General features: G+C 34.3%; 1 protein-coding gene across 3 annotated transcripts in view; it reads right to left on the bottom strand.

Annotated features, from left to right (window-relative positions):
* VPS13B (vacuolar protein sorting 13 homolog B) overlaps positions 1–26,412 on the bottom strand; it is a 756,179-nt gene that overhangs the window by 679,666 nt on the left and 50,101 nt on the right. For all 3 annotated transcript variants that reach the window (XM_059394925.1, XM_059394927.1, XM_059394926.1), the window contains exons 4-7: positions 24,696–24,816; positions 14,338–14,505; positions 9,388–9,569; positions 6,108–6,282 (exon numbers count right to left, since the gene is read on the bottom strand). In XM_059394925.1, the coding sequence (XP_059250908.1) occupies positions 6,108–6,282; positions 9,388–9,569; positions 14,338–14,505; positions 24,696–24,816 (646 nt within the window). The remainder of the gene's footprint in view (positions 1–6,107; positions 6,283–9,387; positions 9,570–14,337; positions 14,506–24,695; positions 24,817–26,412) is intronic.

Below are 26,412 nucleotides of genomic sequence, written 5' to 3'. Positions count from 1 at the left end.
AGCATTATATACAAGTTGATTTTTTTTTTAAGATTTTTTTTTATTTATTTGACAGAGAAAGAGCACATATGCAAGAGAATGCAGGCAGGGGTAGCAGCAGAAGGAGAGTGAGAAGCAGCCTCCTGGCTGAGCAGGGAGCCAGACATGGATCTCAATCCGAGGATCCTGGGATCATGACCTGAGCCAAAGGCAGCTGCTTAACTGACTGAGCCACCCAGGCGCCCTACTACTTTCAAGTTTCTATATGTTGTACTATGTTAATCCCCTTTCAATTGTGGACTAATCATAGTCCACAATTAATGTTCTATAGGGCATAGTTTATAAAATAACTCTAAATGTATTTGCTAAATACAAAGCATAAATTCATTCTTTAGCATTCCACTAATTAAAAACTTCCTCCCCAAAATAAGACTAACGTGCTGAAAAACTGACTTCTCAGAAACATATTCATGTCAGAAATATTCAAGAAAAGTTCTTTATTTCCTGATACACCCAATAAAAATGTCAGGCACTCCTAGACAAAAAAGAAACCCCCTTCAAAAATAACTATCCTTAATGATGAAAGTAACTATTATAACAAATTATTGTTATATGGGGGCACCTGGGTGGCTCAGTGGGTTAAAGCATCTGCCTTCCGCTCAGGTCATGATCCCAGGGTCCTGGGATCAAGGCCCGCATTGGGCTCTCTGCTTGGCAGGGAGCCTGCCTCCTCCTCTCTCTCTGCCTGCCTCTCTGTCTACTTGTGATCTCTGTCTGTCAAATAAATAAATAAACTCTTTAAAACAAATAAGATAAATAAAATTTTTTAAAAATTATTGTTATATGAAGCTAAAAAAATACTGTTGGTGATTCTTTCTTATTAGTAGGAACATATATTAGTAACTTTCCTATTCTACATATGAAAAAATTTTAGCAAATTACTTTCATTTGGTTAGAAATTGGCAAAGGATTTAGATTCCAACCACTCCAACTCATTCTACCTTTGTAAAGACAAACTGCACCAAACTCCATTAACATTACCCTAACAATACAAACAAAAAAAAGCTCATCATGGAATTTAGAAAAAACATTACTTTTTTAGAGAATTCATGGTATAAGCAGTGTCCAGCAGATTCAAGCTATCTACTCTTCAGTAATAAATCTTTAAATATCATTAAATAAATCATTAAATATCATCTTCATTCAGAACCAGATTTCTGGCTAGAAAAACTTTGTAACTTTTTAAATCCTTATGGCAGGAGACTCTTGGAATATCCTAAATGTATAGTTTATGAAACATGGCCATTCACCTTAGTTCATGTGGGAAGGAAAAGACTTCATAAGTAGTAACTAAAGAACCTAATATACAGTACTAAGAAACTTTAGCCATTTTCCTTCAAAATAAATTATAAAAATTACAAATCCAAAAAATATTTTGTATATTCTTTATATCTTGCTGTTTAGCCATAAACATTTTATCAGTTTCTGCTGGGGAATAAATAAAACCTGTTATCAAATGCCCCCGTAAGACCTTAAATTGGACATCATTAATGATCACCTTGGTTATAAAACAAGGCAGGTCACCTCCACCCAGGCAGCAGTGACCAGGTTGAGTCCACAGAGCTAGACTCTTGACCTCGGTTGTCTAAACCATTAAAACAGAAGAAGTATCCACTGCTTGATCTTGTGAAACAAAAGAAACATCACTAAAAATCGGCCACTATAATTTATACTTAATTAAAAATTAGGAGGGATTTTGATGAAAGATGTTTCCGAAGTTTCAAATCTTTGCTTACTGCCTTGCAGAAAGAATGGATTAGAGTCCTGAAACAAAAAAAGCTCCCTAATCTCTGGATAGAATTTCCTAAAATATTCTTTTCCTTCGGAAGAGTGCAACTTTTCTGGGGCCCTCTAACAGAATTCAGGAAATTCATGAATTGTGATGGAAAAATACATATTAAGTATTTAAAATGTAGCACTTTCAATTATGAATGTAGGTAACAAATTGCAATTGCATAGTTTAATTCTAAATATAAGTAATAAATCACAGTTGCATCACCATTAACTACAAAACCTACAAAAATCAGTTCAAACATCAGTAATGAAGCTATCTCAAAATATCAAAATACATGTTCATTCATCTCTGAACATGAAAGACCTGTTCAGAGAGAGCTCGTCATATCTGCAGAGCATCCCACTCCAGGCCTCAGCTAAGTATTACTCAATTTCATGCAAGGAAACTGTTGAGGCCACTAGAAAGAACTACCAGAAAAAAGGCAAGAAAACAACCCTAAGACTTACACAAAATTGGAACTAGTTTGTGATCTCAACAGAAAGAAAGAAAAAAACCTTTAATTCATTACTCATCAAGAAAGTACTCAAAAGGCTGACTGTCAGTGGTAAGACAAAACTAGTCTTAAGCTAATGGCGGCTCTGATCTCAACTAAGAAACACTGAAAGCAAGACAAGTGAATTAAATTATTTCTAAGTAACTTAACTTGTTGCTACATACAAATATATCCAGCATCCAACAAGATAAAGTTCACAATGCCTGGCATCAAATTAAAAATTATCAGGCATACGAAGAAGAAAATATATAACACAGGTAAGGGAAAAAGTCAATACAAAAAGATCTAGGAATGATACAGTTTAGCATTAGTAAACACAGACATTAAAACAGTTATATAAATAAAATGAGATATTTAAGAAAGCATAAATAAGAAATAAGGTTTTTTTAACAACTAAACTTCGAGAGATGAAAAATACAGTACCTGAGGTGAAATATAAACTAGCTATGATAAATAGCACATTAGATACAGATGATTAGTGAACAAGAAGAGAAAAGGAAAACTCAACAACCAAAAGAGAACAAAAACGAACAAGAGCATCAGAGAGCTTTGCTGAACTTCAAGAAACCTAATATACATGTTATTAGGAGAGAGAGCTGAAAAACAGTTCAAGAAATAATGCCCACGAATTTTCTAAATATATATGAAAACTATAAACCTACAGACCTAAAAACTTTACTGTATTCCAAACACAAGTAATATGAAGAAAGAATACCATTGCATATCAAAATCAAGATTCTTAAAAACTTCTGTGAAGAGGTTCACAGGCTTGACCAGAGTGCCAAAGGAATCCATATACCCACAATAAAAGGAACCCTGCTTTAGACAGATGAGAAAACTAATTTCAACTACTCTACAAGCAAACAGAGTTGCTTTCTCACTTTTTTAACAGAGAAACCTAGTCACTTCTAAGAGGACAAATCAGTTATAAAGGAAAAATTTGAAATCTACATTTAATCAAAATTTAAAACTCTTCTCAAGATACCAATTAAAAAAATGAATTAGTCAAGTCACAAGCCAGCAAAAAATATTCCCAAAACATGTATATGACATAGTATTTGAATTCGGAATATATTAAAAAATTACGAATCAGTAATGAAACCCAACAAAGGTTTAAAAATAGTCAAAGAGTTAAACACTCTTCACAAAGGTAAATACATTAACGGTCAATAACCACATGAAAAACTTCAAAATAACTACTCATCAATGAAATGCAAATCAAAACCACAATGAAATACCACAACACATCCATCAGGATGGCAAAGAGTTTAAAAAAAAAAAAAAAAGACAACACCAAATGCTAGCAAAGATGTGGAACAACTAGAACTCTCCTACAATGTTGTGGAAATGTAAAACAGCACATCCAGCACAACCTCAACATAAAATTCCACTGTTAGGTATCTACCCAAGAGAAAGTACAGCACAGATCTACAAGAGGCTTGTAGAAAAATGTCCATGACAGCTTTATTTATAATAGCCAAAACTGGAAACAACACAAATATCCATCAACAGGAAAATGGCAAAAATAAACTATGGTATATTCATACAATGTATCTACCAATAAAAGGGAAAAAACTACTGATAAATGCAACAACACAGATGAATCTCCAAAATATTACACCTTCAGGGCAGCAAAAATATTCTGGAGAGATCATAATGATGACCATATGTCATCATGCCTTTGCCAAAACCCATAGAACGTCAAATACCAAGAATGAATCGTAATGTTAACTACACACAGGTATAGACATTTCTCAAAACTTAAATAGTATACTTAAGATTTATGCATTTCACTTTGTAAATTAAACCCTCAAAAAAAAATAAAAGGAACCATTAAAAAATACAAACTCTACTTAACAATAAGCTGCTGAAGTCTAGGGGTGAAATGTACTGATGTCTAACCTACTTTGAAAGCCATCAAAAGCACTGGTTAAACTGATGGAGAAGTTGAATGAACAGCTATGTGATAAAGCAAATTTAACAAAATATTAAGTATAGAATCTAGATGATGAGTATATGGTTGTCCACTGGATAATACACTTTCTACTTTTCTATATATTTGAAATTTGTCATAATAGCATGTTGAAAAAAAATTGAGCACCTTCTGGTGCTAGGTTTTGTTCTATATGTTAGACATTATTCCTGTTTCAGCAGTTCATGGTCTTGGGGCACCTGGGTGGCTCACTCAGTTAAAGTCTGCCTCCGGCTCAGGTCATGATCTCAGGATCCTGGGACCAGGCCCTGCATCAAGGTCATTGCTAAGCAGGGGAGTCTGCTTCTCCCTCTCCCTGTGCAGCTCCCCCTCCTTGTGCTCTCTTGCTCTCTCCCTCTTTCTCTCTGTCAAATGAATAAATAAAACCTTTAAAAAAAAAAAAAAAGTTCATGGTCTAACAAGAATTCACTGTCCAGTGTGAAATAAAGGTATGTTTTCTAGGTACATACACTTATTAATGTAATTCCCTAAGTTTTTAAGGTTTTTCATAAAGTTTTTCATAAGCTGTAATTTAAATATAAAATTTCACATTTAGAAGTGTACAACTCTGTTTTTAATATAATCACAAAAATTGTGCAACCATATCACTATCCAATTTTAGAACATTTTCATCACTCTAAAAAGAACACCTTTAGCAGTCACTCTCCATTTCCTTCTCTCCCTAGGCCCTGGTTACTAATCTACTTTCTACTTCTATGGAATTGGCTATTATGGACATTTCATATAAATGAAATCATACCATGTCTTCCTTTCTGACTGGCTGCTTTCACTTAAGATATTTTTGAAGTTCATCATGATGTAGCATGTATCAGCTTTTCATTATTTTGTATAACTGAATAATATTCTAGGGTATGGATATATCACAATCATTTATCCATTCATCAGGTGACGGACATTTGGGTTGTTTCACTTTTTAGTTATCATGAATAATGTTTCCATTTAACATTAACATGTAAATTCTTATATGGACATGTGTTATCAATTCTTTTGCATATATACCTAAGAGTGAGATTGCTGGGTCATGTGGTAATTCGATGTTCAATTTTTTTAAGGAACTAGATTGTTTTCTGAAACAGCTCTACAATTTTACATTCCTACAAGCAACATAAAGGTTCCAACTTCACCACAATCTTGCCAAGGCTTGTCATTATGTGTCTTTTGATTACAGTCATGCCAGTGGCCTTGCAGTGATGTCTCACTGTGGTTTTAAGGGAAGAGAACACATCTTTTTATCTGTGTTTTCCCACGTTACCAGTGTTCAGTACATTCAGTAGACTTAAGTACAAGTATAATGAACTGAATAACTGAGGTTAACCCACTAGTATCATTCAATGAAACATACACTCCATCAATAATGTCTAATTAACTAGGCATCCTCCAATGAGTACATAGTTAAGTGTAACTATAGTTAAATATAATTACATATAATAATTAAGTATATCTAACTCCTGTGTAACTCTTGGCAAGCCTTTGCAAAAAATTAACAATACCTCAATTTATTAGGAAATACTGATGATGCATTACCTTAATTTTCATGTAACATACATTCTGAACATGTATACCTATTAGAAATATTAGAGTTACTTTAGGAATGTAAAAAGAAAATCACAGTAATATCCAGCATATACAGGGGGAAAAAAATCAAGTAGTGTCAAACAACCAAAATAAAATCATCCCATCATATTGAAACATTGAAAATTCAATCTAATGTTTTAGTTTTCAAAGTTTCACAATGGTGAAAAAGCACATAAACAACAGTTCAAAGATAAAGTTTTTGTTATATTTACCTGTAATGTTTCCTAACATATCTTTATTGTGACAGGTAGGCTCTTCCATTTCCCCATCTTTAAAATTGCCTATTTCCCCATAGTAAAGAGCAATCCCAAGTTGCATTATACGGATAAACATAGGCAGTTGTTGATCTGTGATAGAAAGTTTCAAACTCTCTACTAAGGTATGAATCTGTATTTGAAAAAAAACAAACATCAACAAAAGCATGTTCAAAGTAAGTACCTTTTAACATAAATAGATAAATGTTAAAAGTCCTAAAATGGAGAACACCATAAAAGAAAAGTAATGTCCCAAACATTTCCAATACATAAGCCAAAATAATTTACTCTGATATCTTAGGAATTAAATTTGCTACAATGACCAATCAACGTTAGATAGAAACTGTACTAAGCCAAATTATGTAAGTACAAATAGAAATGATGATGTTAGTCACACTAGACTTCTAGATAATTTTTCCAGAAATAAAGTTATGAAAACAAAATATCAACTCCATAGTATGAAGAATATCATAGCACTCCCCCCAAAATCAGAGAGATTTGTCACACCAAGAACAAAAGTTTCATAATGTCATTTTAATAAAACCTGAATCACTCTTTCCAGCTTTATTAACCAAGAAGACTACATACACATTCCAAAAGTGTAGTAAGTGAGAAAATTACTAACATTACAACTACAGAAGTATGAACTTAATAAAATTTTGTCTAATAGTGAAAACCAAGTGACATACATGTTCAGAAAAGTTTTCCAAACAAGTTTTAAGAGATTTAAATAGGACATAAAATTTGTAACATGAATCAGTTATAATAAAGAAACAAGATTAATTACTAACAAACAGGATATACAGCAATCAAAGTTACCCTTACAGAAAGAAAGATATTAATAAAATATAAAACAGTCTCAGTGTAATGTTCCCTGCTGTTATATAAACATGGAATAAAACCAATTAAGCCATAAAGTCAAGTCTCTTGGAAGGTTTATTCTGACTTCCAGGACTCTTGGAAGGTATTTGAGGGTTTATGAAACATGAAAAAGTAATAGTAATCATATTTTTAGGATTAAAGGCACAAACATTTGTATTTGAAGGGGAAGAAAACTGCAAAGTCTATATTTAATTATGAGTACAGGTTTCTTAAAACTGACTTAAAAATCATACACTAAACAGACCAAGAAAAAGTAAAAGAAAGTTTGGTACAAGGACAAGAGAGTGTATGGTGCAGGCCTGCCGAGCTCTTCTTAATTTGGCATTTTTCTATCTATCCTTTTAAAATATTGTATGGCACTGGGGCACCTGGGTGGCTCAGTGGGTTAAAGCCTCTGTCTTCGGCTCAGGTCATGATCTAAGGGTCCTAGTATCAAACCCCGCATCAGGCTCTCTACTCAGCAGGGAGCCTGCTTCCCCCCTCTCTCTCTCTGCCTGCCTCTCTGCCTGCTTATGATCTCTGTCTGTCAAATAAATAAATAAAATCTTTAAAAAGAAAAAAAAAAGAAATTTTTCAAAAATAGGGGAAATGTTACGTAAGTTATATACTCATAAAATATATAACTCAGATGACACAAAACATAGGATGTATTTGTCCTAAGAGATAGAAAATTGTAAAAAGCCAACCCAAAATATAGATAAATTTAAAAACCACTTAAATATATGTGAGAGGTTTAAATAAAAAACTACAGTATCTGGACTATTCTGGGAAATCCCCTCTCCTCTAGGTGATCAGTGAGGTTACCCATGTGCTTTTAATATATACTCCTAGGGAGTTAGAAGAATGACAGACAGATCTAACTAAAATGGCAAATCTTACACCACAATGTTATTAATAAAAAACTCAATTTTATTTCAGCTGAACATAATGGAACCCCATATTTGGCAATTACCAGGGTTAAAATCCCCATGTCAACAAACTTACTTAATATTAAGATGCTTTTTAAGATCATATATCATGCCTAATCAATTTTGAGAATATAAACTTAGATGACAACACTCAGTTTCCCTCGAATTCATTTATTTTTACTTTCCTCTAATTTAGCCACCTTCTAGAATGTGTAATTACATTTGTACTAAAGATCAATAAGTTTATTTTATACTGTAAGGCATCCAGTATCTGCTTTCAAAATGCATCTTGAATTTACCCTTAACGTTCCCCAATGTTCCTAGCCGGTTCAAGGTGAAAGAAAGAAAGTAAGTCCATTATCCCAAGACAGAGGCAACAATACCATTGAATTAATAGTTCCCTATGCTTATCTTCGGCAAAGTAGCTAATTCAAAAATAGAAGGAAAAAGTAACAGAATTTCAATAAATTGATGTGCATTGTATACAATGGGGAGAAAACTAGAGCACTGATGACTGAACCACTACCAAATTAAAGTAAGTGGATTTCATGAATAAATATATAGTAAAGCTACAGAAAAGAGAAAGTGACATGTTTTTTTAAAAAGACAGTACTAAAAAATAAGTTATACAACCAGGCACATCAATACCTGTGTTCAGACTCAGGGGCAGCTTTTCCATTCTAGTACTTTATTATTCAAAGGCATTAAACTCAACAATAAATATTCATTCCACATTAAAACTTAGTTATTAACACGATCACAAGCTACTCCGTGAATTCGTTTTCAAAAACTGAGATATGGATAGAAGTTTAGAAAACTGTTATATGAGGAAAGAAGTAAGATTTACATGAAGAGACTAACTATACACGTTGAAAATATATTCCTATTCCGGGATCTTGGGAGAACAAACTTTCACATTACCTAAAAAATTCCTACAGGCAAGATTTTCATTACATTCTGAATCCATAGATCAAACACTAAAATTTCCTGAACCAATAAACTAAGATAGTAGGTCAGTATATTAAACCTTACAAAGTCATCTAAGAGGGACAATAACTATAGTTATCAGATCATATTAAATAAATTATAAAGATTGAAATATACATTGATATTCAGTCCACTATGTGTATAATTACACTTTTAATAGGATTTCTTCTATTCATTTAAAAGAGGAAAAAAATGAATAAACAGTTGGACAAACTATAAAGGAAACTACAGTTTCAGGGAGAAAAAAAAGTCCCTAAAATCTCTCTAGTACAATACACAATGCAGAAAGTTTTAATATACAATAAACAATATAACCTAAAATTATAAATAGAAATAAAACTCTAGCAAAAACTAATGGTATATATTTTTATGAGGTTAATTTTTTCTTTAATAGCACCTACAAGAACCAATAAAACAAAATGGAGACATGGAACTCAACTACTAGAAAAAGAAACACCTACTTTAATAACAGATGGCATCTTGGAATTTAGGTTATCATATGTGAAATGCAGACGAGTTCTGAAGGAACATTTATACAATAAAGGATCCTGGTAAAATTCTATTTTACCACTAGCATTTCGTTTATCAAGACAAACTGTACAGTCAGAAAAATTGATAACTTTTCTCAGCACCAGATCAGTTGCTAAAAAAAAAAGAAAAAAACATTTTAAGTAAAAAGGAAAATTAGCAAAAAAAGCAACAATTATTTATTAGTACAAATAGTAAGATTAATAGAGCATTAAATACATGATGCCAGAATCTATGCAAATAATTTCTCTTTTATTTAAATCTTCCAACAACCTTATGAAATAGGCACAAAAATCCCCTTTGCAAGTAGGAAGAATCAAAGTACAAAGAAGTGAAATAGTTTGTCCCCAATTTGCTCGGTATCTAACTACAAATTTAAGACAAAATTTATAAAAACTTGTGCTATATTCTGCGTCTGCAATGAGATATCAAATAACTTGAATATAATACTTGAGAAACCACATTAAAAATAACATTCTGAGCAGGAGTCACTCATTTAATGTCTAACATTTAAAAATCCACAGTTTCTCTAAACCTATACTCTCCAGTAACAGCTCCATACTCTCCATTTCAAGTCCTCAATAGTCACATGTGGCTAGTAGCTACAGTACTAGACTGTAAAAATATAAAACATTTCCATGACCCAGAAAATTCTAGTGGACATCACTGCTCTAAACAATTGATGAAGAAAGTACCACATTACCAATAAGAGCATACAGTTTGTTTTCAAGGGAATAAACATAAAACTGCCGGTAAAGTATCAAACTAGAAAATGAAAACTTTAGCAATAAGAAGTTTTATTCCTAATAGGCAATTCCTAGGTAAATAAATATTAGGCCTAAATCTATTATGATTTACATGGTATATAAACAAATCATTTAGTTACTGATATATTTCTTTGTGTACACGTATGTAATAAAAGTAGAATTAGAAATGAAAAAAACCTCTAGATATTTCCTTCCCTCTCTTTATGATAATAATTCACTGAGTGTTTGCTCTCAGATGATACACAAGTCTTCTCCCCTCTGCTACCTTTTAATATTTACATCCCTCTTTTTAAAAGATTTGAAAACTGAGGCAGAGTAAGGGGAAAGAATTTACTGTTAGTTTAAAAAGGACAGAGCCGTCATTTGAGCTCTGGCAACCTTACTTGAGAGTTCAGGTTTTTAAAATTACGCTGTAAGAACATAAGGTGGTCTACATTTTGAGGGTATTCTAGAAAATTATCATTCACTGACAAAGGAAATCATTAAAGCTTTGAAAATATTTTTCTTAAATTTTTCATATAACAACTACCTTTTAAAAACTAACAAAATGAATTCTAGGTCAGGTACTTACTTTAGATAATGTGCTGCAATTTAATCTGAAAAATGAGGATAATAACTATGTCTACCCAACTCTGGAGAACTCGAAAATGACCTGGCCTTATTTGAAAACGTGAAGATTTGCTATCCTCCCATCTAACAAACCCATTCCTAAGTGTATGTCCTTAATAAATGCTTACACATATGCATCAAAAGGTATGTACAAAGATTCCTAAAGCATTGTTTGTAATAGCAAAAATCGGGAAACATCCCAAATGCCCATCACCACAACAATTAAATTCTGGCATATTTAAACAGTAGAATATTATTCACAAGTAAAAATAAGTGATCTATAACTACATGTAACAATATGGAAAAATATTAAAAGCATGACACTAATTGAAAACAGGAAACTTTTGAGGCTTTACTCAAACCTCAAATTCCCAAAATAGAGCACACTTTTTACAAAGCTCAAAAATACATGTAATACATTGTTTGTGTATAATCCACATCTGATACTTTTTTATTGAGATAAAATTCATGTAACATAGAATTAACAAGTTAGGGGTGCCTGGCTGGCTCAGTCAGTTGAGAATCTGCTTCAGCTCGGGTCATGATCCCAGGGTCCTAGGATAAAGACCCACATGGGGCTCCCTGCTCCACAGGCAGTCTGCTTCTCCCCCTCTCCCTGCTCATTCTCTCTCTCTCTCTCTCTCTCAAATAAATAAAATCTTTAAAAAAAAATTAACAATTTAAAGGGTACACAGAGTGGCATTTGGTATACTGAGAATATTCAGTGTCCAGCACCACAATTAATTTTAAAACTTTGACAACACATCAGAAAAGAAAACTCTGTACCCTTGAGCTATCATCCCTCCAATCCCCTCCTTGCCCTCCCTACTTCCCAATCCTGAGACAGTCCCTAATCTACTTTCTGTCTATATAGATTTGGCTCTTCTGTGTAGTTTATAAGAGGAATCCTGCAATATACAATATACAACTTCTCTGTCTGGCTTTTAAAAACTTAGAACGTTTTCAAGGTTCATCCACATTGTAGCATACATTAGTACTTCATTCCTTTTTATAGCACAAGTTTTTTTAAGCAATTAAATGATAAAATTTAATACAGCAGATAACTCTAGGTGGAAAGTAGATCAGGAAAAACACATTTGTGGGGGTAAACTACTGTGTATGTTCTAGATACTCAGAGGAAAGGTGCTCATCATATTGTTTAATAACAAAATATGTGACCTAAATCTTTGTAAATATAAAATGTTTTAGTAAAAATAAAAGGGTAAATAATAGTAACTGTCTCAGAAGGTAAAAGATTAAAAACAGATAATGTACAAAAGCATAGCACCAGGCCCAGCAATTAACAAGAACTCAACAAGTGAAAGATACTATTTTTGCTGTTTTTATCATCATCCTCATCATGAACTTTCATGTGGTATGATACTTGATTTTCTTAAGGACATCAGCATATTGGTAGTTACGATAATTCACATTTTACAAATGACTCCCTGAAGTTATACTAAGTTAGAATGATGGAGGGAAGACTCAAACTAGGATGCCCCAACTCCCAACCCAAGACTCTAATTCACTATAATTTCCCAAAGTGATATTTACATTAGTTGTATAATAAACCATAGAAATTTCTTCCCATAAAATGTCAACACATTCATTCAATCCTGCATTACCCAGTCCTGCTTGTTTTCCATTTTTCTTAATGTTTCCTTGTGGTCTTTGTATGAAATATTTTCGCCAAAGAGGATGGAGGGAGGCATTAACAATGTCTCAGAGACAATGCTTGGGACTTTGCATATGCACTGATTAATGCCTCACAACAAAACTGTGAGATCAATATTATTCTTCATTTTAAAACATAATGACTAAGGGGCACCTGGGCAGGCTCGGTCTGTACAGCATATGACTCTTAATCTCAGGGTTGTGAATTCCAGCCCCATGTTGGCTGTGGAGCCTACTGTCAAAAGAAAGGGGGAAAAAAGCAAAGACTGAAGTTTGGAGAACACACAAAAATGAGACTATCAAATTTGCTAGATCCTAGTTGTATGCCTAAACTAGGCAAACTAGGCAAGTTAAGTAACCTTGAGACTAAATTTCCTTCTGTTTTCCTTTAAGTAGGACTTAAGATGAGCAGGTGAATATATAAGTAAATGAGAAAGAGTATCACTTGATGGAGTTATGAGAATTTGAGAAAATAAATGTAAAAATTTTAATAGCTCATTTTCAGAGGTCTATGTACGAGATACTTTTATAAGTACCTTCAGTGCATTAATGTATTTAATAAAATAACTCTATAAGGAAGCTCTTATTTTACCCCCATTTTACAAATGAAGAAACTAAGAAATGGTCAAGTGACTCACCTAAGGTCACATAGTTCTACTAAGTGGGACAACCAGGATCCAAACTCCGGTCATCTAGCTTTAGTGCCCACACTTTGCATATGCACTGATTAACAAATACATACCCTGGCAAGTCAAAGATAAAAGGTACTCACAATAGTCTCCTCACTATCTTTTCTTTTCTTCATCTTTTTAAAAAAGATTTTATTTATTTATCTGACAGAGAAAGAGAGTACAAGCAGGGGGAGCAAGCAGAGGGAGTAACAAACTCCCCACTGGGCAAGGAGCCTAAAGTGGGGCTCAATCCAAGCATCCTTGGATCATGACCTCAGCCAAAAGCAGACACTAAATGAGCCACCCAGACACCCCTCCTCACTATATTTTCAAAAAATGTCCACTCTTTACCCTATCAGAATATTTCTCAATATTATGATTTAGTAATCTCTTCTGACAAATGAAGCAGTATCTCTTTCACAGCTGTATTTTCAATGCTTATTAGCACAATGCCTACTATGTAAAACATAATAAAATAGTAATAATGGTAGTTACTAAAATTGTATTACTTAATAGTTCTTTTAATATAAGCAGGAGGAGATTACAGCATGTCATACTCAAAAGAGACTTTAGGATTATCCAGAAGTCCCAAATATACTCTGGAATATACAAACCCAAAACACAGATCAGATACATTGTTTTGCCATTATGGAGCACAAAAGCAAGGTATTCCTTTTCCTCCTTCAAATATGTTAAAAATTTTAACTATTTTTATTACTACAACCCCAATGCACTGTAAAATGTTATAAGATACACTTGAAACATGCATGTGGTAGGTAAGAAAGAATAAAAATTAATAATATTAAAAATGGAGTCTGGGGTTTCCTAATCTGAGGGTCTATTAAACCCCCTATAGCTGTATGCTAATTTTTTTAAGAGTTTATTTATTTGGAGAGGGAGAAGGAGACTTCCCGCTGAGCAGGGAGCCCAGTGAAGGACTCAATCCTGGGATTCCAGGATGACTTGAGCCAAAAGCAGATGCTTAACCAACTGAATCACCTAGGCACCCGATATGCTAAACCTTATATATGTTCATTTTTCTAGGCTGAGGCATAAAGCTCTCATCAGGTTTATCAGAGCCAGCTGGCCCACAAAAGGTTTAGAAACCAAGATAACTATTCCAATAATGGAAAAATCTACACTTTTCTTAATATATACTCACCAGAAATATCCATGAATGCACGATCCCATAATTCACCTACTGTATAGCACTCTGCAGAAGTGATATTGACTGAAAGAACAATATCATCTTCAACATATTTTAGTATGAGATTATTTATAACAATATTTACATTATTTACAACTCGTCTAATCAGACTCTGCACATAACCTATAAAATAGAGGAAAAAAAAGATTCAATTAGCCATAGGTCTGTCAATAAAGAATTATTCATAAAATGTTACTTAACTTAACTTATATTATAGGTGGGTATCATTTAGCGTATTTTGCAAAAAGGAAACAGATAGGATTGCAAAACTGACACAACTAATAAGTAGAACATCCGCCCCCAAATACCATTATGAAGAAGTTCTATATAAGGAAGTGTTCATGTACTAAGAGAAATCACAGAGATTATACTAGATCCCAGTCAATGATAATCCTATACTCAGTATTTTGCCTGGTTTCTGCCTATTTTAGGAACATTTTCCCAATGAAACAATGTTACTACGTGCTGATTATACAACATATTAGAAGTGTTGCCTCTTTAAGTTTCTTCTTGAGCCATCTTTTCCTTCCACTCTAAATAGCCATAAGAAAATTCAAAAGTTAGGCTGGGAGGAAGAAAAATAGGAAAAATATGACTACCATAATGGATTCGAGTATTTCTACTTACTAATAATACTGAAGCAGGGTACAGGAGAGAATACAAATTAGGAAGAAAATATAGACAGAATTTAGAAACAGAGACAAAAAACACAATGAAAGCAAAGAAAAAAGAAAAGTATGGAAGAACTGAGAAAAGCATAATGTGAACACAGGGAAATAATAAACAAATAGTTAAAAACAACAACAGAAGTAACTAGTGAACATTCTTTTTTGTCATAGCTTGCCTAAAATCTCCAAAATTTTCTTTTAATTTTATAATACTTTGGGATACTCCACATTCTCAGAAGTTTCTCACACAATAAATGTGTATACAGATACATTAATAAGAAATTTAATTGAAAATATAAATAAAAACAAACAGCATTTTAAGAAGACACAGGAGAAAAAGATGAAAAACTTCACTTGATTCAAATGCATTTCCCACTACAAAACTTATTTAAAAAGTAACTAAAATTTTAGCTATTTTATGAACTATCCTGCTTATATTCAGAACTTGACTGGGCAAAACAGAATCAACTTCTGTCAGCAACTGACATTGTTAACAACTACACTAAATCCTGCTGAAAGGAAGCCTATTTAAATCCATTCAACCAGAGCACCTTTGCAAAAACCAACTCCTTCATTCATTCCTAAAGGATACACATAGGAAAAAAATATAAAACAACAAAGTTCAATTTTTTCTCTTATCTAGATGTAAACTTTTAGCAGCTTTTAGAGTACCGATTATCATATGATACAAAATTAACAAAATATCAATAAATTTAAAGTAATAAATATTCTTTCATGAGAGTTAACACTAAAATAATGCTTAAAAAATTAAGCTTCCAAAAGAAATTTTAAAAATCAAAAGTTTCAATCTTGGAATGTATATTCCCCTATGCTAATACCACTCAACACATGTTAAAAATAAAAATAAAAATAAACATCCTGTTTCTAAGAAGTCAAGAAGCATGACTTATATTGGTTTTCCCATTTCTGAAAAAAGTGGCATCCATAAGGAATTCATAAAAACCTCTTAACAGTTCATGACTTTTTATTACCATCAAAAGAAAAAATAACTCTCAAAGATAGAACTGGAGAAAATATTAAATGCAAATTAATAGAAACAATACTTTTAATGTATTTTAACTAAGAGAACACTAGTAATGGATTTTTTAAATCTATTTTTTAATATTTTCCCCCAGTTTCTCATCATAAAACTAGCATACAAGTTGAGATGAAGAAGCCAATTCACCAAGGAATAATATACTAGAAATAAAATATCTAAAAAGCACTACTCCCATAGATTACATTTTCTTATTTAAAATGCAATACTAAAGTAACAGTAACTAACCAATGGAAAAAATGATACACTATCCCTCCAATCCTCCATAACAACTTAGTTTTAAGTAAGCTATAGAGGAGTGTCAAACAGCAGATCTACTAGCTCTCATCACTAAGTATTTAGATGACATAACAGTAATCCAAGTCTATTCCCTAAGCATGCTGAAAAGCATCTGAAAATGCACTCTGGGGTAAGAACCCCAGGTCATACCGGAGGTCATACTGGATGGCTCTAAAACAGCCACCTGTTTCTAATCAAACTTTCCAGAAATTCCTATCATTATCCATCTCTCTCCCACCCATAAATCCCATTCCTCAAGGCATATATTTCTCTGCCCACAGGGCCAGATAAAACACTATGAACTTTCACGGACTGTGCTCATACTCTTCCTTCGGTTTAGAGTACACTTTGTCCATTCTCCCTTGTTATGGGCCCAGTATAAATATCTTTCTCCCCTACAGACTCCTCTCCAATGTCCCCCAACCTATACAACATTCAGAAGACTGTCTCTACCACTTTCCTTGGGCTTATGTTACTACTGCCATTTGTGCATGTTTACATAGAATTATTTTATGTTAAACTATGAAATCCTAGAGGGCAAAGACAATAACTTATTTATTCCCTTCATATTCTTAAATGAAATGACATGTATCAATTTTGGTTAAAAGAGAAAACATCTACAATTTATTTATCCTAATGTCACTGGGAAGCCAAGCTGCTCAAAATCAAATTCCACTTGGTTAACCATACCTAAAAGCATTTTGGAGTAGTTTTGGTATAAATTTGAGGGTTAAGCAACATCATATAGGCAACTTACACTCAAATAGGGAAAAGTGAAGTTCTTTGTAACGCTCTTATCTTTTTTGAAAGGTTGAAACTATTTCAAAGTAAAATTTTTTAGAAGGTTAAGAACAAGGATTCTTTACTGTCAGTGCGGTAGGGAGATTCAGTAAAACATGAATTTAAAAAGCATCCATCATGTTTGGTAACTAGAAGATAACTTAGGGCAGTTACTGTGGGAGCTAAGAAAAACTGTAGTGAGTGCACAATACTATTAGTATTATTACTTTGATGGTCACAGAAGTTCTGAACAACTAAATAAGAGTAAAACAGAAGTTTAAGTACTGACAGGGAAGGATGCAAAATTACCATTACACAAAGATGACTATATGCTACACAGAATATTCAAAAAACACAACTGAATACTCATCAGCTAAAAAACAGTAAAAATTAAGCTTTCCTGGGGCGCCTGGGTGGCTCAGTGGGTTAAAGCCTCTGCCTTCAGCTCAGGTCATGATCCCAGGGTCCTGGGATCCAGCCCCATGTCGGGCTCTCTGCTCCGCAGGGAGCCTGCTTCCTCCACTCTCTCTCTCTGCCTGCCTCTCTGCTTACTTGTGGTTTCTCTCTCTGGGTCAAATAAATAAAATCTTTAAAAAAAAAATTAAGCTTTCCTATATAATGAAGTGATGAAAAGAAAAGAAAATAGTGAGAGAAAAAAAAAGACTGTCATAGGAGAAAAAAAGAGAGAAAGAGGCAAACCAAGAAACAGACTCTTAACTACAGAGAACAGATATGGTTACCAGAGGGGAGGTGAATGGATGGGTTAAAAAAGTGAAGGGATTAAGGAGCACACTTGTTGTGATAAGCACTGGGTAATGTATGGAAATGCTGAATCACTGAATTGCACACCTGAAACTAATAATACACTGTATGTTAACTAGCTGGAATTTAAATAAAAACTTTAAAAATGGTAATCCCAATTAACAATAAAATGTATGACAGCATTTTCCATACATAAAAGTTTCAAAAAAATGTTTAAAAACAAAAGACTGAATTAGACCAAAAAAGTGCTTGAAAGATAATACTGTTAAACTTTTCACAGCGTAATTTGGCTACACATGCCAAAACCTTAAAATTAATATCCCAGAAATAAGATCCCAATATTAAAAAAATGCAAGTTACAAAAGAAAAATGTGTGCATTTGTATGTACACATGCACACATGCAAGCACACACACAGAGTCTCTAAAAGCTTGTATGTCAAAATGTTAAGAGATTCCAGTTCTGGGTGAGATGAAGTAAGCATATTCCACCCTGTCTGCCCCACTGAATGTAGCCATAAAAGCCTGGAAAGAATGTATGGAACAACTATTTTTGGACTCTGAACATAAAGAGTAAGCATGAGAGGGGAAACTGAAGAACAACAATCAGAGCATACAAAGATATAACAATAAAATGGTAGAGATAAATTCAAACTTATCAGTAATTATAGTCTAATGTAATTGTGCTCAGTCCAGAGAGGATGGTCTTTATGATTGCGATTCTTTGAAATCTGTCAAGACTTCAAAGACTTTTTGATCAAGTCTTTTACAATGTCTGTAGATGTGTAAGGTATGCATTAAAAGAACGTACACTGTTTTATCTGCTGGGTGCAGAGTTTTACATGTATACACTAAAATAATCTTAGTGATTTTGATATTCAAATACCTATTTGGGGATTTTGTTTTCTTGATCACATTTCATAGCCAAGTTGTTAGATCCATACAAAGTCATCATACTATTTTGGGGAAAACTGTACCTGTTATAATTTAGTATCTATTACATATATCCATTAATGCTTTTACCTGTTATAATTTAGTATCTATTACATAGATACATGCTTTTGCCTTAAGGTTCATTTTGCCTGGTTTTTATGCTGTGAAGACAGATTCTTTTGATAGTATTTATCTGTTACACTATTTCCCATCCTTTCATTTTCAATCTTTTCTGACTGCCTGTGATACATTTGTGTTTTGGAAGCCACATGTACCTGGACATAAACACTCCTCCCTTTTAGTATCCAAAAACTATTACTTGAGCTTCCTTACAGCTCCCCTTGGCTTTGGTTTGCAATGTGGTTAGGTGTTTACAAACTCCTAGATTAAGCAGTTCATTCTTTAACTACAAGTACAGTCTTCAGTGAGCCATTCTAACATGCCCCCGTTCACACAGAAAGATTTAGGAAATTGAAAAGCCTGCACTAAGCAATATTTTGAAAATCAATCTAATTTGAATGAAATATAAATTATCCAATTATCACCTTTTCTGTAATAAACAAAATAAGGTTATTGACAGAATAGTTTTAAGCATAACCTCCTTTTAAAAGGATCAATATATCATTATATTAAAGAACACCTGGATTTCAGAAATGACTATCTATGAGTATCTTGTGCTTCCCCTTCCAGACTGTAGAATTATTAGTGAGATAAGGACTTCTATGCCATACATAATGTCCATGCACAGTTTTCTTCAGTGAAATTTGAGCAGAATATCACTTACAGCATGGGAGAATTAAGAGGTAAAAAGGTCTTTTCCAGACTGTCCTCTTGGAAAGGCTGAAAGCAACAGAATTCCAAGTCTGGCCTAGGGCACAGCAGAGTCTCCCAAAAAAGAAGCATAGGGGCACCTGGCTGGCTCAGTGAGTCAAGTATCTGACTCTGATATCAGTTCAAGTCTTGACCTCAGGGTCATGAGTTTGAGCCCTGTGTTGGGCTCCATGCTGATCATAGAGCCTATTAAAAAAAAAAAAAAAAAAAAAGCCTAGGCTTGTGGTAGAAGAATCTTTGTACTGGTATGTAAACAAAATAGCACTTTCGTTAGGTTAATGCTAACTGCTAAGAACTTAGCCAGTGGGTTAATACAACCTACACAATGTATCACTGTTATTAGAGGGGAAAAAAAGCTTCCATGTTAATGGAAGGTATTAAAACAATAAAAGCATTGGGACGCCTGGGTGGCTCAGTTGGTTAAGCAGCTGCCTTCAGCTCAGGTCATCATCCCAGCGTCATGGGATCAAGTCCCACATCGGGCTCCTTGCTCCGCAGGGAGCCTGCTTCTCCCTCTGACTCTGCCTGCCACTCTGTCTGCCTGTGCTCGCTCTCACTTGCTCTCTCTCTAACAAATAAATAAATAAAATCTTTAAAAAAAAAAAAACAATAAAAGCATAAAAAATAGAAGATGTGAAATGCATTTCTCTTTCATTTGCCATAAGATATTCTCTACTCTTAATTGTTTAAATAGCTTTAAAATCTTGTGGTCCCCCACCCGCAGACAGAAATGAAATGACTATGCTATCTTCTGTAACAAGACATTGCCATTCTTGGCTCAGGTTCCTGAAGAGATGATATATTACAAATATTCCTCAATTATCTCATTTACTCTCAATTATTATTAAACTCCCTTTCAAGAGATTTTTCAGAAAACCAAGCCCTAACAGTCTAACATGGCAAGCATTCAAATATACATACACATCACACACAAACTATAATATTCCATTTCATATTCAATATTTTCTGTAGAAAAAAATTTTCACTGAATGACTACTACCTTAATACTACTACCTCTCCTCCTATATACCAAAATATCTGAGTTCCCATTTTCTTATCCACAAAATGTGGGCTAGGGCCTAGAGATGGACTTCAGCAAGAATGTGAATACCTGAAGGTATGTGCAGTTTCAAATGTGCATATGTGGGTCGACCACATTTTCAACAGATTTTCAAAGGGTCCATGTCCCAAAAAAGATAGACTGCTAAGCCAGAAAATCTTTAAGTAGCTTATTTCATAGCTCAATGACTATGACTCCAAAGACTGAAGTCTGAAGAAAACACAGTGATTTTGCACAGCTCAGTTTCTGTGCAGTGTAGCAAACATATAAATGCCTATTGGCTGGCAAAATGAGGTCTTTGCCATCCATTTATAAATAAATACTATTGGAACACAGGCACAATACATTAGTTTATCATTTATGGTTGATTTCATGTGAAATCAGAAGAATGGAATAGCTGCAAAAGAAAATATACAGCTTGCAAATCCTAAAAATATTTAATAATAAGCCTTTCACAAAACAGGTCTTGCTGTCCTCTTTACTAGATGGTGATCAAAAATGACTAAATCATAACCTCAGACCCAGTAGGCAACATGGTTTTTAAAGTTTATCTATTTCCTTAATATTTCTATTAAACTGTGTGTGTATGTATATGTATACATATATTCTGGGTAAAAAGGCAAAAAGAAAAGGAAAAAGATAATTATATGACAAAACCAAGAAAAAGAAGCTATGCAATGGAAGACAAAGTTTAACTTTGAATTTCTTAACAGACAAATAGAAATTTTTTAAAATGAGTAATTATTTAAAAAGAAAAAAAATTAAAAGATACTGAATAAATTAAAAAACAATATCCTTTAAAGTCATTTTAGATAAAAATGACGTTCGATAAAAGCCAAAGGCTGTATGCTTCAGAGAGCAAATAACTGAATAATCTAGCTGTCTAACTTAGAAGTAGTCTCACTTTACAGAGATAAAATGCGGAGAATACAAAGGAAAGCATGAATAAATAAATAAAACATCCTTAAACTTTCTAAGTAGGAATCATCAGCATATTTTACAGGATATGCTAAAACCACAATTCAAAACTGTTAGCAATAATCAAAGGTCCTAGCCTATAGATCACTGACTGAAAGAGAACACATATACTTCAAATGACATTCAAACCATTTTGAACCCTCTCTCCCAGTAAGAAATATTACATTGTAACCCAGCACAAGTGCACATATAACCACAAGTTTCTTTACTAATAACTTTACTATATGCCTTTATGCTAGGAGGTTTTCTAGTCTTTGCCATATACTTTATTTTTTTTACTAACATATAATATATTATTTGCTTCAGGGGTACAGGTGAGTCATCAGTCTTACACCATTCACAGCACTCACCATAGCACATACCCCTCCCCAATGTCCATAACCCAGCCACCCTATCCTTTCCCTCCCCACCCCCAGAAACCCTCAGTTTCATAAGAGACTCTTAATCTCAGGAAATATTCTTTGCCATATATTTAAATGCTAACTATTACCCACTAAATTGCTCTTCCAGTGCACTAATTGGTCAGAATCCATAATTTAATAAAAGACTGTTCTAGATATCAAGAAAAGAGACTGGAAAGAGGATATCAGATATTGACTTACATTCTTTTCATATGCAAGAGCCACCCATCCTTCAAGGGTGTAGAACAAATGACTATTGGCAAAACCAAAACTGTTCTCAAAAAGCATCTCTGGATCTATGTAAATGCTCAAACTTCAAAATTGTAAACACAGCTGTATCTTTGCCCTAGAAAATTTTGAGACCAGAAATTCATCTCTACCATAGGAGGACCTTAATATAGTAGTTTCCAGGCAGGATAAGGTTGCCAGAAAGGAGTCCTCAAATAACCATATGAGTCGACCTTTAAATAAAATGATTTACCATTATCCAGCTGGAGTCTCAAATTATCCTTTTTTTCCCCCCTTTGGCAAGATTAACTTTAACTGTTCTGCTTCCCAGTAATTGCCCAACAAGTTCAGTTACTTCCTAAATCAACTCCTTCACTGTGATTTATGTCGGCATAAAAGAGGATACTAGTCCTCCTGTTAGGTAAGGCAGGAAAGCACATGTTAATCCAAATGCTACCTCAAGTAGTTAAGAATACAGTTCTGTTTCATGCCTCTAAAAATAGGATTTTTTTTATTACGTTTATGTTTTTATAGTTTTATACTTTATGCTCCCCCGAAACAGACCAATTTTCCCAAATCTGATTATCAGTGTAAATGCTAATAAAGGCTCTAAAGAATCTTTTAAAAGTCTGGGACCTGTTTTGAGTACATGTGGGTTAGCCAATAGATTTTTATCTGTGAAATCAACAACTGACAAAAGCATTAAATTTATCTTATTTCTCAAAAGAGAAAGAAATGTTACAAGACTCAACAATTAAACTTAAAACCAATTATTCTTTGCCAGGATACTGATGGAGAGAATTCAGTACAATGAGCTAGTATAGGTAGTTTTGAAGGGATATGCAGTCAGAAATTTGGAGAGGTAAAGGGGTTGCCCATTTAATAAATAAGAACAAGTTACAGTTTAATTTATACTTTCATTCACCAAGGATTTTTTCCTAAGGAGTTAAGTAGTGAGAAAAAATTTAGAAAGTTCTGGAACAATCACACCACTCTAAGGAGAATTAGAAACATTCAGAAGTAAAATTTCTTCTTCTGGCACCTTCTCCAGCTATAGCAATTAATCTATTTAAAGCCAGAGGGATTACCAAGACTTGTTAGGTTCAGAAGAACATAAAGCATCAGCAATAGCATCACTATAACGCTAGTTTAAAATGTTCAATTCAAATGTACCTTGGAACATACCTGAGGGAGGATGGCTATGAAATGATTTATCTAACTCCAGTCTCTCAGCAGATGGTACCAGAAGACTTTCAAAAATTAACCATGTTAAAACCAACAGAAAGCCTACAAACTTATGGCACAGAAAACAAATAAGTACCAATGTCAACTATACCTCTGAGGAAAAGAAATGACTGATAAATAAAATCAAAAGAGAGGTGACTGATAAAATAACTCCTAACAACTGAGCCACCCAGAAGCCCCAAGAGTCTGCATTTATAACAAGATATCAGGTTCTGCTGCTACTGGTCCTTGGGACACACTCTGAGGAGCAAGGCCCTGAAAAAAATGCAGGACAAAAACACCTTGAAACCAAAGGCAGGGCCACTTTATCCCTTATAATTCATATCAGAAGCAGAATAAACATTGCAATGAGAATGGTAATAAAAACTTTCTCTGTAGGGGCATCTTGGTAGCTCAGTTAACCATCTGCTTCACCAGGGAGTCTGCTACACCCTCTGCTCTTCACCCCTGCTCATGCTCGCTCACTCACTCGTTCTTTTGCTCTCTCTCAAATAAATAAATAAAATCTTTAAGAAAAAAAAAAACCTCCTAACAGTAAAAAGGCATTAATGCACTCTGACCACAGAGCTGACATGTCATGATTATGTTATTCTTCCTCATTAAATAGTCACTAAGGAACTGTTCTTTGTAAGCCACTACTATTCCAGGTAAATAAAAATTTCAGGAAATGAAAGAGCTGGTTACAAAATTCTATGATCCTGTTGGTGACTTCTATAGTTTCCTGAAACTCAGAACAATCTAGTGTCTTTTCTACTTATCAAGAAGCAAGGGGAACAAAGAGGATACTAGTCCTCCTGTTAGGTAAGGTGGAAAAGTGAGAGTGAGTGACTGAGAAAACAGAGGCATGTCTTTGCTTGGACAGGATGTAAGAAAGAAACTTAAGAAACAACCTGTAGCAAAAGAGCATCAAAATTTGAATGAAAGACATTTTTGAGGGCTCTGGACTCAATTCGTTCTTATGTCATGAAGGAAATGCACATACACATATAGTCCAAGTATTCTATGACACTAAATACTGAAAGTATGTATACAAGTTACAACAACGATTAATAACAAATGAAATTTTGGTTTTACCAAGCTCATTAGAAATTACCTGGTGGTAAATCAGGATCTGTGGGACCAGCCTGCTGAATTCTTCGAGGTTTTACTGATGATTTCGTGTTCTCAGTAGCACTACGGTTGGTAGAATTAGAACCACAGCTTTCATGATCATCCTATTTAAAAAAAAAAAAAAAAAAAAAATAGAAAAGTCAAGTATCAACCACCATTTAAGAATTAGGAAAGGTTTTTTAGTTGAATATATACAATTTATGGTTACTAAATTTGATTAGCTAAGACTCTGATTTTTTAGGTCTAAAAAAATCTATATAACTGAACGATTCTTATTGTTTTCACTCTTGAATGGCATTTAAAAATAACAAGTAGTTTAAACCACAAATTCTTCCTTTCTTGAGTTGGTATCTAAACAAACCACTTGATGGCACAAAAAAAAATTCTTATATATGGCTTTCACAAAAGAAGACTAATGGAAATTTTTAAACACTCTCCATCTAAATACAAAATAAATGGAAAGGGAGCAACCCTCTCATGGCCCCTCCCTCCTTGGGAACTTTGTACTATCACTTTACTATCCTTCAATAAACCTTGCTTCACTGCCCACCACTCTGTCTGATCTATCTCTTCATTCTTTGAAGCAGCGTGACCAAGAACTGCAGGCACTGACAGAGAAAAAATCCTGTAACATTCCTGGGGGCTCGTCAGGGATCTCCACCATCATTAAAGACAACTAACCAAATAAAGGTCCTCAAACTACAATTGGTGGTTCAGATGGAGCCTCACATGGAGGTCAAAACCAGACATCTACAGGAAACCCCTTGACAGATCAGGATGAAAGGAACCCTGACTGCCACCCCATCCAATGCCCCCCCCATCCCCCAGCAGGAAGTAGCTTCAATCTGTCATTGCCCTTCTTCCCTAACAGCAGTCAGGGTTACCTCTTTAGATGGGGGAATGACAGATAGCTGGAAGGCAGGCAGGAAAACAGGCCCCAACCCTAAGAGGAAACCACCCTGAAAAGGATTTTACACCACCCTGGAAGAAGCCCTCTACCCTGTCTCAAATGACAGAGACATGTAACAAAAATCTGATTGGATGACAGATGCAGGGAGGGTTAATCAGATGAAAACAGCCCTCCAGCAAGCCTATGAAAACCCCTGGACTTAGAAACTCAGGTGGCAACTCTCTTGGGTTGCCTCCTTGGGGGCTTTGTACTATCACTTTTCTATTGCTTAATAAACCTTGTTTTGCTGCCCACCAAATAATATTAAAATAATAATAATAATAATAAATAAAAAGGATCTCAACTCTTCCCCATTTTTTTGCTTATATGTTAAGGCCCTCAGTATTTTGTGTGTTAAATTAAGAATCCAAGCTGTTGGGGTGCCTGGGTGGCTCAGTGGGTTAAGCCGCTGCCTTCGGCTCAGGTCATGATCTCAGGGTCCTGGGATCGAGCCCCACATCGGGCTCCGCTCAGCGGGGAGCCTGCTTCCCTCTAAAAAAAAAAGAAAAGAATCCAAGCTGTTTTCTTTTCTTTTTTTTTTTTAAGATTTTATTTATTTATTTGACAAAGAGAGATCACAAGTAGGCAGAGAGGCATGCAGAGAGAGAGGGGAAAGCAGGCTCCCCACCAAGCAGAGAGCCCGAGGTGGGCCTCGATCCCAGGACCCTGAGATCATGACCTGAGCCGAAGGCAGAGGCTTAACCCACTGAGCCACTCAGGCGCCCTCCAAGCTGTTTTCTTAATCACCTCA

This window comes from Mustela nigripes, chromosome 3, assembly GCF_022355385.1.
Source record: "Mustela nigripes isolate SB6536 chromosome 3, MUSNIG.SB6536, whole genome shotgun sequence".
Classification (NCBI taxonomy): Eukaryota; Metazoa; Chordata; class Mammalia; order Carnivora; family Mustelidae; genus Mustela; species Mustela nigripes.
The sequence above is the reverse complement of the archived record's forward strand: the minus strand, read 5'-3'. Positions and strand labels throughout refer to the sequence as shown.